At 44.1% G+C, this 18,585-nt stretch overlaps 1 protein-coding gene across 1 annotated transcript in view; it reads right to left on the minus strand.

Annotated features, from left to right (window-relative positions):
• Window positions 1-7,123: 7,123 nt before the first annotated feature.
• Window positions 7,124-18,585, minus strand: part of KNG1 (kininogen 1) — a 108,143-nt gene continuing 96,681 nt past the window's right edge. The window contains exons 9-10 of the mRNA XM_073626310.1: window positions 14,139-14,225; window positions 7,124-7,818 (exon numbers count right to left, since the gene is read on the minus strand). Of these exons, the coding sequence (XP_073482411.1) occupies window positions 7,261-7,818; window positions 14,139-14,225 (645 nt within the window). The 3' untranslated portion in view covers window positions 7,124-7,260. The remainder of the gene's footprint in view (window positions 7,819-14,138; window positions 14,226-18,585) is intronic.

An 18,585-nucleotide genomic window follows, 5' to 3' on the forward strand; every position in this document is an offset into this window, starting at 1 on the left:
TACCCTGCTCAGGGCCGGTCACCCAAGAAACCAAGCCCATCCTCATCTCCACTGACTCCGACCACAGAGAATTTCTTTGCTTTGACATTATTAGCTCCCCTATGTTCCCAATTATCTTAGGATTCCCCTGGTTGCAGGCCCATGACCCTCAGATCAAATGGAACAAAAAAGAAATTCTCTTCTCTTCCCAGTATTGTTCTCAGCATTGTCTTTTGCCAAGCTACGACAGAATGGCCACCTGTTCAACCATACAGCTCAAGCCAGAAGTTCTCCAGCATGTCCCTCCTGCATACCATGAATTCCTGGACATCTTCGACAAGAAAAAGGCTGACAGTTTGCCACCCCATCGAACTTATGATTGTCCTATCGATCTCCTCCCTGGCTCTGAAATTCCTTTCGGCCGTATTTTTCCTCTGTCTGAAACTAAACTAGAAGCTCTTCGTTCCTATATCGACGAGAACCTTGAAAAGGGATTCATCCGTCCCTCCTCATGCCCAGCCGGGGCAGGAATCTTTTTCGTGGAAAAAAAGGACGGATCCCTAAGACCCTGTGTGGACTATAGAGAACTTAATAGAATCACTATTAAAAATAGATATCCACTCCCTCTCTTCCCTGAACTTTTTCAGCGCCTCCGAACCGCTCAAATATTCACCAAGCTAGATCTTCGGGGAGCATACAATCTGGTTCGGATACGTGACGGTGATGAGTGGAAGACAGCTTTCAGGTCCAGATTCGGGCATTTCGAGTATTTAGTGATGCCGTTCGGGCTGTGCAATGCCCCTGCCACCTTTCAACATCTGGTCAATGATATTTTTCGTGAGTATCTAGATAATTTTGTGATCGTGTATCTTGATGACATCTTGATTTTTTCCACTACAGCAGAGCTCCACGAAACTCATGTGAAGAAGGTGCTGTCGATTCTCAGAAAACATGGCCTCTACCTAAAATGAGAAAAATGCGAATTTGAGAAGGACACTATCCAGTTCCTTGGGTTCATCATTTCCACAGGAGGGGTCGCAATGGACCCACAAAAAGTTAAAGCCATCCAGGAGTGGCCAGCGCCTTCTGACAAAAAGGGGGTTCAGCGATTCGTTGGCTTTGCCAACTTTTATCGCAGGTTCATTAAAAGCTTCTCTTTTATCATCTCTCCAATCACGCAGCTTACCCGCCAGCAAGTTAAATTCTAATGGTCACCGGAAGCCCAGAAAGCTTTTGATGAATTAAAGAGACTTTTTATATCAGCTCCTGTCCTTCAACATCCCAATCCAGTATTGCCCTATGTATTGGAAGTGGATGCCTCAGAATCTGCATTAGGAGCTATCCTCTCCCAAAGAAGTGGCCAAAAAGCACTGCTTCATCCAGTGGCCTTTTCCTCGTGGAAGCTCAGCCCCCCGGAGAAGAATTATGACGTTGGGGACCGAGAGCTACTTGCTATAAAATTTGCCTTAGAAGAATGGAGATACCTGCTGGAAGGGGCCAACCCATTATGATTTTCACGGATCATCGTAATTTGGAGTACCTCTGCACTGCCAAGCGTCTTAGACCTCGACAAGCCCGTTGGGCCTTATTTTTCTCAAGATTTAACTTCCACATCTCTTATCGACCAGGCACCAAGAACAGGAAGGCGGATGCACTCTCCCATATGTTCCCTGAAGCATGTGAACCAACAGAACCTGGGACCATCCTGTCCCCACACAACTTCCTCTGCCTCATTCAACCCAATCTCAAGTCAACCATCAGAGAGGCTACCAGTCAATGCACCGGATCTGAAATATCCTCTTTAGAAAGGAGGGATGGATTGTTATGGGCCCAGGACAAGGTATTCGTTCCTCCCTCAGTGAGACTGCAGACTTTTCACGATCACAAACTAGCAGGGCACTTTGGAATACAAAAGACCTCTGAACTCGTTAATCGTTCCTTCTGGTGGCCGAATTGGAAGCAAGACTGCAAGAGTTATGTACAATCATGTATCACTTGTCAGCGCAATAAATGATCAAACACCAAAGCCTGGGGACTTCTTAGATCCTTATCTGTCCCTGAACGCCCCTGGAAAGAAGTCTCCATGGACTTCATCGTGGACCTACCCCCCTCTGAGAAATTTACCACCATTCTAGTAGTGGTTGACCGTCTCTCAAAGATGGCTCACTTCTTGCCCATGATGGGCACCCACTCGGCTTCAACTACTGCAGATATCTTCCTAAAAGAAATCGTAAGGCTTCATGGTGTTCCTTTTAACATAGTTTCTGATAGGGGAGTCCAGTTTACATCCAAATTCTGGAAGGATCTGTGCAAGTCCTTGGAAATCAAGATCTCCTTCTCGTGTGCGTACCATCCAGAGAGTAATGGTCAGACGAAGAGGACCAACCAATCTTTAGAGCAATATCTTCGATGTTTTTGGTCCTATTCCCATGATGACTGGTCTACCCTTCTGCCCTATGCAGAATTTGCTATAACAATTCCATACACTCTGCCATCAACCAAACACCGTTCTGGGCAAATTATGGATTCCATCCTTCTTTCCTACCAGATGCCATCCCTGAAGTATCAACCCCTGCAGTACAGGATCAGATAAACGCTATTCAAACAAATTTTTTACAGATTCAGGAAGCCATGAAAAGGTCTCAAGATAACTATGAGAAATACTACAACAGAGGGAGAAGGAGTAACCCAAATTTCAAGGCCGGAGATAAAGTGTGGTTATCCGCTGTTAATCTTAAGCTTCCCTATCCTTCACGTAAACTAAGCCCAAAATTCATTGGTCCTTTTGAGATTAGGAGAGCAGTAAACCCTGTGGCTTTCGACCTAGTTCTACCGAATTCTTATAGGATACACCCAGTGTTCCACGCCTCTTTACTAAAACCAGTAACCCCTGGAAGAGAAGAACTACCTCTTCCTCCAATTGAGATTGAAGGGGAAGAGGAATTTGAGGTAGAAACCATAGTAAACTGCAGAAAGAGGGGGGGACAGACCCAAAACCTAGTTAAATGGAAGGGGTATCCCCCAGAAGACAATTCCTGGAAACCTTCTAAAAACATTCATGCCCCTCGCTTAGTGCAAGACTTCCACAGAAGACACCCAGAAATGCGAGCACAGTTGGGTATCCGGAGGCTGCCCCTTGGAGGGGGGGCAATGTCAGAGGACTAGCAGAAGCTTGACCTGCCAGCATCGGTGCCTTCCTGTGCGCCTGTGCAGAAGGGTTGCGCTACGGCACGCGCGGGTGCGCGATCCGGCGGGTTCGCGCTTCCAAACACTCAGCTCTGCGGGTCGGCACATGCGGGTGCGCGATGCATCATAGCGCATGGGTACGTGCACGCCGCCATGTGCACGGAGGAAGTCCTTTGGGCAGGCCTATAAAAGTCAGCCTTGTGTATGGTATCATTGCTGGTTTGTCTTCTCAGCTCCTGTTTCTTGTTCCTGAACCTGTGTACCTGTGCCTGCCTGTTGTGACCCGGATCGACCCTGACCTTGCCTTGAACCTCTCCAGTGTTTGACCCTCGGCCTGCTCCCTGGACTTTGCCTCTGCCTTATCCCAGTGCTTTGATCTTCAGCCTGCTTGACTACCTGTGTTTGACCCTCGGCCTGCTTCCTGGACTTTGCCTCTGCCTTATCCCAGTGCTTTGATCTTCAGCCTGCTTGACTACCTGTGTTTGACCCTCGGCCTGCTTCCTGGACTTTGCCTCTGCCTTATCCCAGTGCTTGTTCTTCAGCCTGCTTGACCACCTGTGTTTGACCCCCGGCCTGTTCCCGGACTTACCTTTGTGTGAAACTCTGCTCAAGTTCCTGCCACGCCAGTTCCAGCGAGGTGTCAGCCACCCTGCATGGATCACTTCTCTACTTGAAGTACCTTCCAGCTGCTCTGCTACCTGCTGGTGACCGTGCTTCTTCGTGCCCAATACCCACTGTGCCACTTCCAGAGGGTATCGTGCGCCCAGCTGCAAGGGGAACCTCTCTCAGCAACTCGGCCTTGGTGAGTACCTGACACACTGGTCTGTAGATCATTGACAGCTTCGGCAGCAGAATGAGTTTGTCACTAAACCCAAAACTATTCCTTAATGACCTTACTGGTAAGCCAGTAATGGTGAAACTGATGTGGGGTATGAAATAGAAGGGATACCTTGTCTTTTTGGGTGGCTACATGAACATGCAGCTTGCCAATACAGAAGAGTATATTGATGAGGCATTGTCTGGACATCTTGGAGAAGTTCTAATAAGGTGTAATAATGCACTGTACTGTATATACGGGAAGTAGAGGAGGAGGAAAAAGATGGCGAGATGAGAGAATAAAGCCATTTCCAAATTAGTTTTGAAATTTTTTTTTGAAACTTCTCTTTTGAGGTTGCTGTTGGACATTATTTTTCTTAACAAAACATGCAAAACAAACAGATTTTTTTTCAAGAGTACCTCTATAGGGTTACGGTGTGAAGGCACCACCAACACCCAAAGCCCAATTTTTCCACACCTGTTACTTCTATCCAAAGTCTGCGAAAGAGACAGCAGACTTTATCTAAAAACAAAATTTGGCTTCTTCACATAAGGCTTGCTCACTGTGGTGCAAAAATGTGTTATTTCCATTCAAAGCCTGCCAAAGAGACACCAGAATTTATCCAAAAAATCTCTGATCTTGTTCTGAGTGCACTAAATTGTGGCCTTATCATACAGACTGGTTTCCCAAACCGTTGTTTACTAAATAAAGAAAGCTTACAGAAAAAATCAATTTAAACATAATTTTTTTCTTTATATATGTCAGTTTTGCTGCAGTAGATTCTATACATGGTACAGATGTGCCACTTTACAGACTAAGGGGACCCCTCAGGCACTATATTTAAAGGAATGTTTCATTTTTATTGTTTCACTTTAAGCATCATTAAAAGCACTGCTAATCTTTGTAAAACTTTTTTTTTGCATTGGTACATGTCCCCCAGGGCAGTAGCCTAGCCCCCATACCCTGTTTATGGCCAATAACTTGTATACAGTCAGGTCCATAGATATTGGGTCATCGGTACAATTCTAATCTAGTTGGCTCTATACACCACCACAATGGATTTTAAATGAAATGAACAAGATGTGCTTTAACTGCAGACTTTCAGCTTTAATTTGAGGGTATTTACATCCAAATCAGGTGAACGGTGTAGGAATTACAACAGTTTGTATATGTGCCTGCCACTTTTTAAGGGACCAAAGGTAATGGGACAGATTAACAATCATCCATCAAACTTTCACTTTTTAATACTTGGTTGCAAATCCTTTGCAGTCAATTACAGCCTGAAGTCTGGAACGCATAGACATCACCAGATGCTGGGTTTCATCCCTGGTGATCCTCTGCCAGGCCTCTACTGCAACTGTCTTCAGTTTCTGCTCGTTCTTGGGGCATTTTCCCTTCAGTTTTGTCTTCAGCAAGTGAAATGCATGCTCAATCGGATTCAAGGTCAGGTGATTGACTTGGCCATTGCATAACATTCCACTTCTTTCCCTTAAAAAACTCTTTGGTTGCTTTCGCAGTATGCTTCGGGTGATTGTCCATCTGCACTGTGAAGCACCGTCCAATGAGTTCTGAAGCATTTTGCTGATTATGAGCAGATAATATTGCCCGAAACACTTCAGAATTCATCCTGCTGCTTTTGTCAGCAGTCACACTATCAATAAATACAAGAGAACCAGTTCCATTGGCAGCCATACGTGCCCACGCCATGAAACTACCACCACCATGCTTCACTGATGAGGTGGTATGCTTTGGATCATGAGCAGTTCCTTTCCTTCTCCATACTCTTCTCTTCCCATCACTCTGGTACAAGTTGATCTTGGTCTCATCTGTCCATAGGATGTTGTTCCAGAACTGTGAAGGCTATTTTAGATGTTGTTTGGCAAACTATAATCTGGCCTTCCTGTTTTTGAGGCTCACCAATGGTTTACATCTTGTGGTGAACCCTCTGTATTCACTCTGGTGAAGTCTTCTCTTGATTGTTGACTTTGACACACATACACCTACCTCCTGGAGAGTGTTCTTGATCTGGCCAACTGTTGTGAAGAGTGTTTTCCTCATCAGGGAAAGAATTATTTGGTCATCCACCACAGTTGTTTTCCGTGGTCTTCCGGGTCTTTTGGTGTTGCTGAGCTCACTGGTGCGTTCTTTCTTTTTAAGGATGTTCCAAACCATTGATTTGGCCACACCTAATGTTTTTGCTATCTCTCTGATGGGTTTGTTTTGTTTTTTCAGCCTAATGATGGCTTGCTTCACTGATAGTGACAGCTCGTTGGATCTCATATTGAGAGTTGACAGCAACAGATTCCAAATGCAAATAGCACACTTGAAATGAACTCTGGACCTTTTATCTGCTCCTTGTAAATGGGATAATGAGGGAATAACACACACCTGGCCATGGAACAGCTGAGCAGCCAATTGTCCCATGACTTTTGGACCCTTAAAAAGTGGGAGGCACATATACAAACTGTTGTAATTCCTACGCCGTTCACCTGATTTGGATGTAAATACCCTCAAATTAAAGCTGAAAGTCTGCAGTTAAAGCACATCTTGTTCATTTCATTTCAAATTTATTGTGGTGGTGTATAGAGCCAAAAAGATTAGAATTGTGTCGATGCCCCAATATTTATGGACCTGACTATATAAGCCTCCACAATGGGCTTTTGCGATGTTCGAGAGTTCTGGTGCAAACAAACTGGGGGGAGTGTTTAGCCCATCTCTAGTAAGAATTGATGGTTTGAAGCGAAAGGATAGCCACACCAAATATTGATTAGATTTCGATTTTTCTTCTGTTCGCTCACATTCCTTTTTTTTAAATAATACAAATAAACAACAATAATAAAAGTTTTGAAAGCATTCTTACTGCACAGCATTTCTTCACACCTGCCTAAAATGCGCGTGCATGCGTGTTTGAGCTTTGGGGTGCACACCCTAATGTAATAGGCTGCAGACACCTATGACTACTACTATTACCTATCACTGTTATTTTTATCAGAGTTGTAGTAGATTAGCTTAATTCAGGAAGAGACAAAAGTAGAATTTATTTCAGATTTATAGATTTACCAATCTTACCATTGCACTTAGACTTTACATTATCTTTGTTTTCAACAGCAAACAAAGATTTGAAATTACTGTATTCTCAAAGCATATTCCAAGTTTTTATTGTGATGTATAAGACAACCTTCTTTACAATACATTACATCAACAAATATTGGTTAACATGATTTTAGATGTTTCAATTGAACAACATCATCTCTGAATGTATTTGCTTTTGTTATGAATCATATCAACAGGTCTTCATCTTTCATGACTGAAATTTGTTTTGGGATTGTGTAAGGTTTGCTCTGTTCATCTTCTTTTTCTGGCAGAGGTTTGAAATCAGAAATAGCAAATGCAAGATCATCATCGGTTAAACCTTTGGCTGTTGTAGTCAAACTTAATGGTTGCCATATCTTGCCAGGACATTTTGGCACAGCAGGAAGCTCTAACATTAATGTTTCTCCAACTTCCTGTTTACCTGGCATATTAGGTTGAGCACTTGACAAATCTGGAACCTGGTGTGAATCTGCAGTGGCTTCATTTACATTGGCTTTATTTCCAATTTTAACCACCTCCTCTGAAGAAGACTTATCTTTATGATCATGTTTGTGCTGTCGTGCAGGGGATTTTTTGTCCCGTTTTCCCTTCTTTTCTTGTTTGTGTTCTTTCTGGTGGTTATTTTTCTTACCTTCGGATTTCTGATTTATTATCTTAGAATTTAAGAAGTTCAGGTTTTCATCTCTTTTACCAGGTGTATAGCTCTTGCGTAGAGGAGATAGACCAGATATGCGCACCAGTATCTGCAACACAATTATATCCTATTTATAAAACATTAATAATCCCACATGTTTTTCCACCAATACACCTTTGTGGCCCATGTAAACTTTGCAACATAATTATATCATATTTATATAACATTAATAATCCCACATGTTTTTCCACCAATACACCTTTGTGGCCCATGTAAACTTTACCAAAAGTGCTTTAAATCTCAGTTGAATAGAACATAAATGGGTTTAATGCTTGCAAAGTTAGTCCCTTGAAATTTACACATTACAGTCACATATTGCATATTTGTTTAAATGTTTTTCATTCTTGTTTAACCTAATAGCATATTTGATTGATTTGTAAGTGCATAGCAAAATACTATATTACTACACAAACATGAAGTGACTTATCAATCAAGGCAGTGTATGGAACATATGGTGTTTACACGCGGGGTTACCCATAGACCGGAGATTATGGGCACCCACTATAAATTAGCTGACTATTAAAATGTCTATGGGAGGGTTCAGACAGTACCAGACTCTGCAAGTTGGCTGATCTTGGGGTCTGCTGTACATAGGTAACTGCTAAATGTGAAATGAAACCTTTATTATATTCTTCACTCATTTTCAGTATGTGAGTTCCCTGCAGTGCCATTGGCACCATACAGCTAAACTATAGAGTTTTTTTTTCAACTTTTTATATTCATTCTTTAAACTTTTCTACACAAATAGATTCTTTCAATTTTCATATCTTTTTTGTCAAATGCATTTACTTTTTAATAATTATAGCTTAAGTCCACTTTTGTTAATACATTTCATATAATATATACAGATACCACAATAGTAATTTTGCACTTTACCAGTTAAGAAATAAACTTTTTTTATTTAATTTGCAGGCAGGAGTATTTGTCTAAAACTCATCCCCATATCATAAAAAGAAAGTGTTCTGTAGTTAAAAAAAGTGAACTGGGCAAGGCTGATAACACTGCTTGGGATTTCAGTGCAGCTCAGGCAAGTTAATTTTTTTATATCAAAAAGATATAACAAAATACTTTCAATGTTATATTTAACAGACCAAAAGAGAGGAAAGAAGCAAAGTTCAATGCTAGGGCTTACATACACACTGAAGTAAACCTCCCAGCCCCACTGTAGAAACATATGAGCTCCAATTGCTATCCTCCATTACACAGATTTTTAGTAGCCCACATATTACGCTGATCCATTGGCTTCAGTGGCGGAATTACCAGGGTCGCAACAGTCACACTTGCACATTCCGCCACTGTCGGGGGGCCCAGCGGGGTTGCTATTCACGGCTCTGAGCGGAGATTGTGTCTGTCATGAAACAGTAGCACTGATAGAAGCACCGGCATTAACGTTCTATTTGCCCACCTGTCCTCTCTGGCACGGGATGAGAGAGGACACACAGCTGATCTCACGGCTCCCCCTTCTCCCCCCTCCTCTCCTGTGTGCTCCGCGGGCAGTCAAGTGTGAAGCTAAAGAGCTCACATTTCCCGCGGAGCACACAGGAGAGGGGAGGGGGGAGAAGGGGGAGCCGTGAGATCAGCTGTGTATCCTCTCTCATCCCGTGCCAGAGAGCAGGGCCATCTTTAATGCGGGGCAAACAGGGCATCTGCCCCGGGCCTTGTCTTTGCTGCCCTGTTTGCCCCGAACTGTCCGCAAATTGGGGCCCCGATGATGGTACCGCAGAGTGCACCAGGGACATGGGAAGCAGAGCTGTATTAGCCAGCAGAGAGGGGGTGGGGCCAGGAGCTCCACTGACATGCTGATGCGCCCTATGCAGCCTGTGTACTCGGGAGGGAGCGGCCGTAGTAGGAGCTGAGAGCCCCACCCCCCTGTATTCCCCAGCCAGCAGAGAGGGGTGGGACCAGGAGCTCCACTGACACGCTGATGCGCCATATGCAGCCTGTGTACTCGGGAGGGAGCGGCCGTAGTAGGAGCTGAGAGCCCCACCCCCCTGTATTCCCCAGCCAGCAGAGAGGGGCGGGACCAGGAGCTCCACTGACACGCTGATGCACCCTATGCAGCCTGTGTACTCGGGAGGGAGCGGCCGTAGTAGGATCTGAGAGCCCCACCCCCCTGTATTCCCCAGCCAGCAGAGAGGGGCGGGACCAGGAGCTCCACTGAAGCTCTGACCCCGCCCCATGCAGTCTGTGTACTCAGGAAGGAGCGGCTGTAAAAGGAGAGAAGGAGATTTGAGTGGGAGTCCCGCCCCAGACACCTAAAAGTGTATGAAGAGCCCAGCTGGCCAGGTATGTCCTTCCCCCATAGACTGCCTGAATGCTATCCTAAACCCTGAGCTGTTGTACAACTGCAAAGCTGTGCATTTCTGAAAGTTCTTTGACGGTCTCCTGTAGTATGTCCGCTGTCTCCAGTAGTAAGTCCGCTGTCTCCTGTAGTATGTCCGCCATCTCCTGTAGTATGTCCGCCGTCTCTGACCATCTCCTGTAGTATTTCCACAGTCTCCTGTATTATGTCTGTAGTCTCCTGTAGTATGTCCGCCGTTTCCTTTAGTATGTCCACCATCTCCTGTAGTATGTCCACCGTCTCCTGTAGTAAGTCCGCCGTCTCCTGTAGTAAGTCCGCCGTCTCCTGTAGTAAGTCCGCCGTCTCCTGTAGTAAGTCCGCCGTCTCCTGTAGTAAGTCCGCCGTCTCCTGTAGTATGTCTGCAGTCTGACCGTCTCCTGTAGTATGTCTGCAGTCTCCTGTAGTAAGTCTGCCGTCTCCTGTAGTAAGTCCGCCGTCTCCTGTAGTATGTCCGCAGTCTCCTGTAGTATGTCTGCAGTCTGACCGTCTCCTGTAGTATGTCTGCAGTCTGACCGTCTCCTGTAGTATGTCTGCAGTCTGACCGTCTCCTGTAGTATGTCTGCAGTCTCTGACCGTCTCCTGTAGTATGTCTGCAGTCTCTGACCGTCTCCTGTAGTATGTCTGCAGTCTCTGACCATCTCCTGTAGTATGTCTGCAGTCTCTGACGTCTCCTGTAGTATGTCTGCAGTCTCTGACTGTCTGCAGTATGTGTATTAATGTGCTGCTTTTCTTGCTCAATTTTTTGGGATTGCTCAGTGAGTGGTAATGATGTGCAATAACCTGTAGCAACCAATCAGTAAACAATAGTGATCTGCTGTAATCGCTAACAACCAATCAGTGAGTGGTAATGATGTTCTGTAACCACTAGCAACCAATCAGTGAACAATAGTGATCTGCTGTAATCTCTAGCAACCAGTTAGCAGTAATGATGTGCTGTGACCTTCTTTCAACCAATCAACAAGCAGAAATTATGTGTTGTAACCTCTAGCAACCAGTCAGTGAGCGGTAATGATAGGCTGTGACCTCTGGCAACCAATTGCAATCACTGGGTGATCTGCTGCAGTAAACTGATTTTGAGTCTACCTGCTATTTTTTTTGTATGCCTCAGGATGGAGGGCCCAAGAAAATGTTTGCCCAGGGTCCAATCAATATTAAAGACGGCCCTGCCAGAGAGGACAGAAGGGCAAATAGAACGTTAATGCCGGTGTCTCTGTCCTACTGTTCCATGAGAGACACCGATCTCCGCTCAGAGCCGTGCTGTCCTGAGAAGGCAGACGGCACTGATGGAAATTAATAGCATTCACTGAAGAGCACTGATAGAAGGCACTGATGGGCACTGATAAAAGGCACTGATGAGCACTGATAGGAGGCACTGATGGGCACTGATAGGAGGCACTGATGGGCACTGATAGGAGGCACTGATGGGCACTGATAGGAGGCATTTATGGGCACTGATAGGAGGCACTAATGGGCACTGATAGGAGGCACTGATAAAAGGCACTGATGGGCACTGATAGAAGGCACTGATAGGAGGCACTAATGGTCAATGATAGAAGGTACTGATGGACACTGATAGAAGGCACTGATGGACACTGATAGAAGGCACTGATGGGCACTGACAGGAGGCACTAATGGGCACTGATAGAAGGCACTGATAGGAGGCACTAATGGTCAATGATAGAAGGTACTGATGGACACTGATAGAAGGCACTGATGGACACTGATAGAAGGCACTGATGGGCACTGACAGGAGGCACTAATGGGCACTGATAGGAGGCATTTATGGGCACTGATAGGAGGCACTGATATCTGGCATTGATGGGCACTGATAGGGGGTACTGATGGGCACTGAGGAACACTGATAGGCAGAACTCAGGCAGTATTGATGGGCTTTGATGGGCAGAATTGAAGAGTACTGATAGGTGGCACTGATGGACGCTGTTAGGCGGCATTGATGAGCACTGACAGGCAGCATTGATGGGCACTGATAGATGGCACTGATGATTGAGGCACCGATTATCAGTGTAAACAATTTACTGACATTCTTGACAGTTAACGGCTGTCCTTTCCTAACACAGACACAGCGTGGGAGGAAAGGACTGCGGATAACTGTCAAGTCTGTTTACATGTGATCAGCTGATCACATGGTAAAAGGCCTCTGTGATTGTGCTGGATGCACGTCCCAGGAGTCATGCGGGAAGCACGGTTTTGGGAGGATGTCCATGGACACCCCCCCCAAAATTGAAGCCTGGGGCTCGGATGGAAGGGGGGTAGGGGGGCCCATCATGGTTTCTTGCATCGAGGCCCTGAAGGTTCTAGTTACGCCTCTGATTGGCTTCATTACTTACTAAGTTAATAAGATCAGGAGTCTAGGAAAAATGTCAGAAGTCCTTATGTTTTTATTTGTTCCAGGTCAGTGATTTAAAATAGAACTATAGGCAAAACTTTTTTTTTCTTCATTTGGGATAGAGCAAGGCAGGGTTATAACCCCTGCCAATTTTTTTTTGCCATCTGTGTCCCATTGCGGAGATTTTCCTTCACTTCCTGTCCCATAGCCAAACAGAAAGTTAGAGGAAATCCCTGCAAATTAAGGGAATTCCTTGGGGAACCCCAGGCCACCATAACTAGTGTCCCCATTGGAAGATTTCCCCTCTATTACTTTTTTGGGGACAACCCAAACAACAGCAATAAAAACTGACAGGTGTTCTAATCCCTCTCCACTCCATCTAAAACTAAAAAAAAGTTTTGCTTTTAGTATACCTATAAAGCAAAAGGGTGAGCAGGACAGCCAACCAACCTACGCAGAAGTAGGACTCAATTGCTTCTCTCATGTCAAGTTTCCTTCATTCATCAAATCAATCTCACATATGCTCTATCATGTTAATGCAATTTCATAAGTGGTTTTCAATCATTTATACATTATTATATATACACTCTATTATATACACCACTTTATTAAGTACACCTGTTCAATTGCTTGGTAACACAAATTGCTAATCAGCCAATCACATGGCAGCAACTCAATGCATTTATTCATCTAGACGTGGTGAAGACGACTTTCTGAGGTTCAAACCGAGCATCAGAATGGGGAAGAAAGGGGATTTAAGTGACTTTGAACGTGGCATGGTTGTTGGTACCAGACAGACTGGTCTGAGTATTTCAAAAATTGCTGATCTACTGGGATTTTCACTCACAACCATCTCTAGGGTTTACAGAGAATGGTCCGAAAAAATCTCCAGTGAACGGCAGTTGCGTGGACTAAAATGCCTTGTTGATGTCGGAGGTCAGAGGAGAATGAGCAGACAGGTTCGAGATGATAGAAAGGCAACAGTAACTCAAATAACCACTCGTTACAAGGTATGCAGAATACCATCTCTGAACTCAAAACACATTGAACCTTGAAGCAGATGGGCTACAGCAGCAGAAGACCACACTGGGTGCCACTGCTGTCAGCTAAAAACAGAAAACAAAAAACTGAGGCTACAATTCACAAAGGCTCACCAAAATTGGACAATAGAAGATCACAAAAACATTGATCATCAACAGGCCATGGAATGGGCGGCCCCGGCCCACCGGGCAAATGCTCGGTCTGCCCTATGGCCAGTCCGGGCCTGCTACCTAGTGCCTCCCAATTGCAATTCCTCATTGTCACCCTGTCACATGCACCCATGGTTGAGACTACAACACAGCAGCTCAACCATCCCACATTGTGCATGTATGGTTCACCATCATATTCATTAAAATCCACTCCAGAGCAGTGATCTGCAGCCTGTATATAGGAAGTGGCTAAACAGGCCAGAGGAGATTAGTAACACTGAGATGCAAAAAAAAAGTAAAAAAAAAAAGATGAAAACTGCATCTTATTAAAAGGTGTATATTTTATGATACCCTGTGCTTTAGCAAATGTTACTCAGTTAGAGTTTCCCTATTTTAAAGTAAAAACAAAATAAGAGGTGCAATATTTCTATTTACATTTGCTTTTTATTTTACAAATTACCATTTTTCCACTCTAAAGGAAAACCACTTACCTGTTCTTGTTCTATACATTCAGGAGCTGAATGAACATTAATCCTCTTGTCTGTAACATGAATTGTGGCATCACATGATAGTGGATACTAAAAGGAACAAGGAAATGGGAAGAAGGTTTTTTTTTTTTTTTTTAAATATCTTTAAAGGCCAACTCCTCCCAATCCTATTTGTAATATTTCCTAACCCCAAGGCGGAAAGGCTTTAGCAAAAGAGTCACCAGTTATTTATTCTACTTTATTTACTTCCATACGCCAGTTTGGAAAATTGGAAATTGAAGTGAAGCCCCATGAAATGTAGGAAGCCAGGTTTGGTTACACTTGCCAGCAACCACGCCAAACCAAAATATTAGCTCTGTAGGGATATGGGGGAGATTTACTAAAACTGGAGCACTCAGAACCTGGTTGCAGCTGTGCATGGCAGCCAATCAGCTTCTAACTTCAGCTTGTTCAATTAAGCTTTGACAATAAAACCTAGAAGCCGATTGGTTTCTATGCAGAGCTACACCAGATTGTGCACTCCGGTTTTAGTAAATAAAACCCAATGTCTTTATTTATTAACATATACATATTTGTTAATGACATTCCACAAAAAAAAATCCTTTCCATATTTGTTCCAGCAAAACTTTGTACCGTATGTATGTTCTAACTCTAACTTATTGTGGGAAAAACCTTCAACCTTCCCTGTTTTATAAGTCCTATGGGGGTTATTTACGAAAGGCAAATCCACTTTGCACTACAAGTGCAAACTACAAGTGCAAAGTACACTTGAAATTGCATTGAAAGTGCACTTGGAAGTGCAGCCGCTATAAATCTGAGGGGTAGATCTGAAATGAGGGGAAGCTCTGCTGATTTTATCACCCAATCATGTGCAAGCTAAAATGCTGTTTTTTATTTTCCTTGCATGTCCCCCTCGGATCTACAGCGACTGCACTTCCAAGTGCACTTTCAGTGCAATTTCAAGTGCACTTTGCACTTGTAGTTTGCACTTGTAGTGTAAAGTGGAGTTGCCTTTAGTAAATAACTCTTTTTGTGTCAAAATGGGTGGTAGATTACTACATGTTATTTGGTTGTTCCAACTTAAAAGTATGTTATTGCATGTTGACTTGTGTTGTGTTAAAATGAATGGTTTTGTATACATTTTCTTATCTCAGGGCTTAAAAAATAAAAATGTAAAATGTATTTTTCTTTTTTGTCTTAAGTCAGGTCAGCATGAACTATTACCTGACTAAACAGCAATGACTTATCCCACCGCTCACGCCTTACAGCTCTGTCGAAGGTTTCAACATCTTCTCTGGGTATCGTTTGTCATATATTACAATGTTTATTTGTCAAACATTGTGTGTGTTTGTATGTATGTATATACTGTATGTGTATGGTATAACGGTTAAAAAGACAGTAATAATACTTATAATACTGATCCAAATCCATTATAGTTTTCCTTTTAAGGGCCCTTTGACACTTTTGCCAGTTTTGCAGGCGGGCCCGATCGGAAGGTCCATGCATTCCTATGGACCTGTGGTCGAAAATCTGGCAGTATATGTAGGCCTCATTTTTACAGCTGCTGTTTTTGGCTTCAGGCATTTTTTTCTACAGCCAGTAAACTCCCCAGCATGTTATCTTATGTGTCCATGCACACATAGACAGTTATCAGTGTTTTCCTGGTGCCTCCATGGCAGCATACCTGTGACAAGCTCCGCCTTGTCTCCTCCCACAGGACCAGTGAATATTATAAAAGAAAAGGATTAATGCACTGCCACCATTCTCCTTTTTTTTCCTCATGGTCAGTGAATGGTGGTCGAACGTCCCTTACCTCCGCAGTCAGCAGCTTCCAGCTGGGTTCAAGCCTCTCCCAGGTGCAGTCCCTATTCTTGGGCAGCTAAATGCGTTGATAAGATAGGGAGTCCCTTCTATGGGTCTTTTGGGACAGAAGTTGTCTTTTAACTAAGAGCTCCCATCTGCATTTATATACTGGCATTTGCTCAAGCCTGCAGCAGAGAAAGCAGCTATATCTATTTTTCACTTAGCCTTATCCTTCCATTTCTCCCTCCTGTCAACCATTCTTTCTCGCTTTCCTTTCCTTGAGTTCCTCTCTCTCTTTTTCGCTTTCTTCCTCCCCCACCACCTTCCCCTCCTTGTGATATTGTACCTTCATACCTGGTTACTATAGTGGGTGGCGCGCACCTCGCAGTGGATTTTCTGAGCCCCTCAGCGTCTTCCTACCTGTTTTGCGCATGCGCGGACGTCAGGCGCCAGCTCGGTGGGCCAGGCTGAGTTGGGCGGGCCGCATAGGTCCTAGTGCCGCCGGCCACGCATGCGCTGTCTGGCCTGAGGTTGTGGTGGCCATCTGGAATAGGGGCACATTTTAAATTTTTTGCCCTTGTTTGTCAAAATAATTTTTTAGAGTCTTGTTTCTTCCACAGATGTCCCTCCCCTCTCCATTGTTTATTACTGGGGGCTTTCAGCATGGCAGCCTGTTACCTATGCGGGGAGCTCCTGGAGGGGACCCTGTTTTTTGCCAACGGTAAATGTAATTTCTTTCTTTTTCTTTACTCAGGAATAGTTTCCTTGCTCCAGCTGAAATACCAGTCGCTAACTCCTTTATCTTTCTCTAGCTGCTATTTCTGTCTGTTGCCTAAAATAAGCAGTACGCCAACCAAACAAGACCCTCTCCAACATTTAACATAGGGACCGTCATCCAGGTGAGTTAAAAAAAAAAAGAAAAAGAGAGCACTTATGCTGGTACGTTTATGTATTTCAGCCTTGTACGCCAGAAGTCCAAGCTGACATCAAGGAGACATAAACAAACCTATGAAGGCCCCAACCAGATCAGGATACTATGCGAGCGGAGAGGGAATCCGTGAATAGACATAGTTCTTCACAGTCACCAGCTCTCAAATGCCTAAATGCTGAGCATGTGGGGTCATCCATTACCAGCCAATTGGTCAGCAAAAGCTGTTTTAGAGTCTATGCAGCAGACAGGGAGTCAGAGGGTTAACAGGTAAGCTGTCCTACTCAAAAGATGGGCATGGGATACATAGCGGAAAGAGCAAAAGCAGTTCCATTGCAGCAATTAGCTCAATCTCCTCCAGAGAAGTTAATTCTTCCTGGACCTTCCTCGAGAGACTCCTTTCACCACGCAGCAAGTATCCCACTTAGACATCTGGATGATGGTGGGCCATCTGAGGATACCTCACAAAAACTCGGCCCTCGGACTTCAACTTTTTCCTAGTTCAGCCCTATGTCCAGGCTGTAAAGCCAGCTATTGGCTGGAAGAAAGCCGACATTACATCTGAGTAGTCAAAAGATGTACTTCCCATTTCTAAAGAAACAGGTTTCCTTCTTTCGGATTGGTTTCCACTAGTGCGACTTGTCATGCAACTTGGGACTGCAAAGTCGCATGACAAGTTGTACCCCATGATTTCCAATGAGTACCATTTATATCTGTGCGATTTCAAGTCGCAGCGACTTCAAAGTAGTGCCTGCACTACTTTGGTCCCACTTTGATGCGACTTGAGGTCCATAGGCCTCAAGAATACACAGGCATTTTTTCAAGTCGCATCAAAATCGCGCGACTTTCAGGTCGCAATAGTGGAAACATAGGATTACTCTGATGGATGATATCAGAGACATTGTTGAAAAGGAAAGAAAAACATTTAAAAAATGTTTTTTCCTCTTAACTGCCTAGGAAAACTTTATCCACGGTCGGAACAAGATTCTGCAAAGCCAGACGGTCTGTCGGAGGTAGATGTTGCTGTGGTTTGTATAACAAAGAATTTCATCTCACCAATCGATAATTTAGACTCAATTGAGAATCCTTTAGACAAATGAATAGACCCCAACTTAAAGGAGCTTACCAAATGGCGGATAAATGCCTGGGAGTCAGCAATTGCCTTATCTGTATCCAAAGCCCTGTGGGCATGGACCAAAACCATGGAAACAGTGATTCATCAAAATTTTCCTAGGGAAAATATAGTCAAGGCTTTGGACGAATTATGTCTCTCAGCAGACTTCACCGGTGAGACAGCGATGGATACAATTTGTTACTTTGCAAGATCAACGTCACTACTTGTGATAGCCATATGGGTATTGTGGTCAGAACTATGGAAAGCTGACACTGTGTCAAAACAAAATTAGTATAAATACCCTTTTTTTGATGGTAAATCACCCTTTGCAGAAAGGTTCCAGAAAGCCATTTCCCGCGTCACAGGAGGAAAGTCGGACTTGATTCCCCATAACTGCAGAATTAGATGTGCCCAGGGATTCAGGGATGCTTACTTGCATCCACCCATACTACAAGTGTTAGAAGCATCTGAGATTTTCGGTCAATTAGGCCCATCTACAATTCCAGAGTCTCCCCTTCGGACCCTGCACTTCCCTTAGAGCCCTCTGGGGGGCTTGGATCACTATCCAAGCTTCTTTATGAGAACTGGGTCTCAGTTCTTATCAC

The sequence above is a fragment of the Aquarana catesbeiana genome, linkage group LG04 (genome assembly GCF_042186555.1).
Source record: "Aquarana catesbeiana isolate 2022-GZ linkage group LG04, ASM4218655v1, whole genome shotgun sequence".
NCBI classification, from domain to species: Eukaryota; Metazoa; Chordata; class Amphibia; order Anura; family Ranidae; genus Aquarana; species Aquarana catesbeiana.